The sequence below is a fragment of the Eurypyga helias genome, unplaced genomic scaffold, assembly GCF_000690775.1.
Source record: "Eurypyga helias isolate BGI_N326 unplaced genomic scaffold, ASM69077v1 scaffold27456, whole genome shotgun sequence".
Lineage (NCBI taxonomy): Eukaryota > Metazoa > Chordata > Aves > Eurypygiformes > Eurypygidae > Eurypyga > Eurypyga helias.
Window position 1 is genome coordinate 1 of NW_010256533.1, and position 291 is coordinate 291.

General features: G+C 68.0%; 1 protein-coding gene across 1 annotated transcript in view; it reads right to left on the reverse strand.

Moving 5' to 3' along the window:
* Positions 1 to 142: 142 nt before the first annotated feature.
* Positions 143 to 291, reverse strand: part of MTCH1 (mitochondrial carrier 1) — a gene marked incomplete at both ends in the record, with an annotated part of 7,683 nt that continues 7,534 nt past the window's right edge. Inside the window, one exon of the mRNA XM_010153696.1 lies at positions 143 to 218. Within this exon, the coding sequence (XP_010151998.1) occupies positions 143 to 218 (76 nt within the window). The remainder of the gene's footprint in view (positions 219 to 291) is intronic.

Here is a 291-nt window from a genome sequence, read left to right on the forward strand (position 1 = left end):
GGCAGAGCAGCGGCGCCGCGCCGGGGACGGGAGGGATGGCAGCAGGTTCCCGCGCACGTCAAGGATCGGCACAGGCGCTGCTTGGAGACCTCGGGAAAGAGGAGAGGGAGCCCCAAGCCCCGCGTGTGCCCCGCTCCCTCACCTGAGCGCTGAGATACCTCCAGCAATGGATCCAGGATGTAAACACGGGAGCGTAGGGAGGGAGGCCGGCACGCAACCTGCGGGACGAGAAAGAGCTGAGGCAGCCCGCGCAGGTGCCACGTTTTGCAGGCGGAGGTAACGCACGAGCGG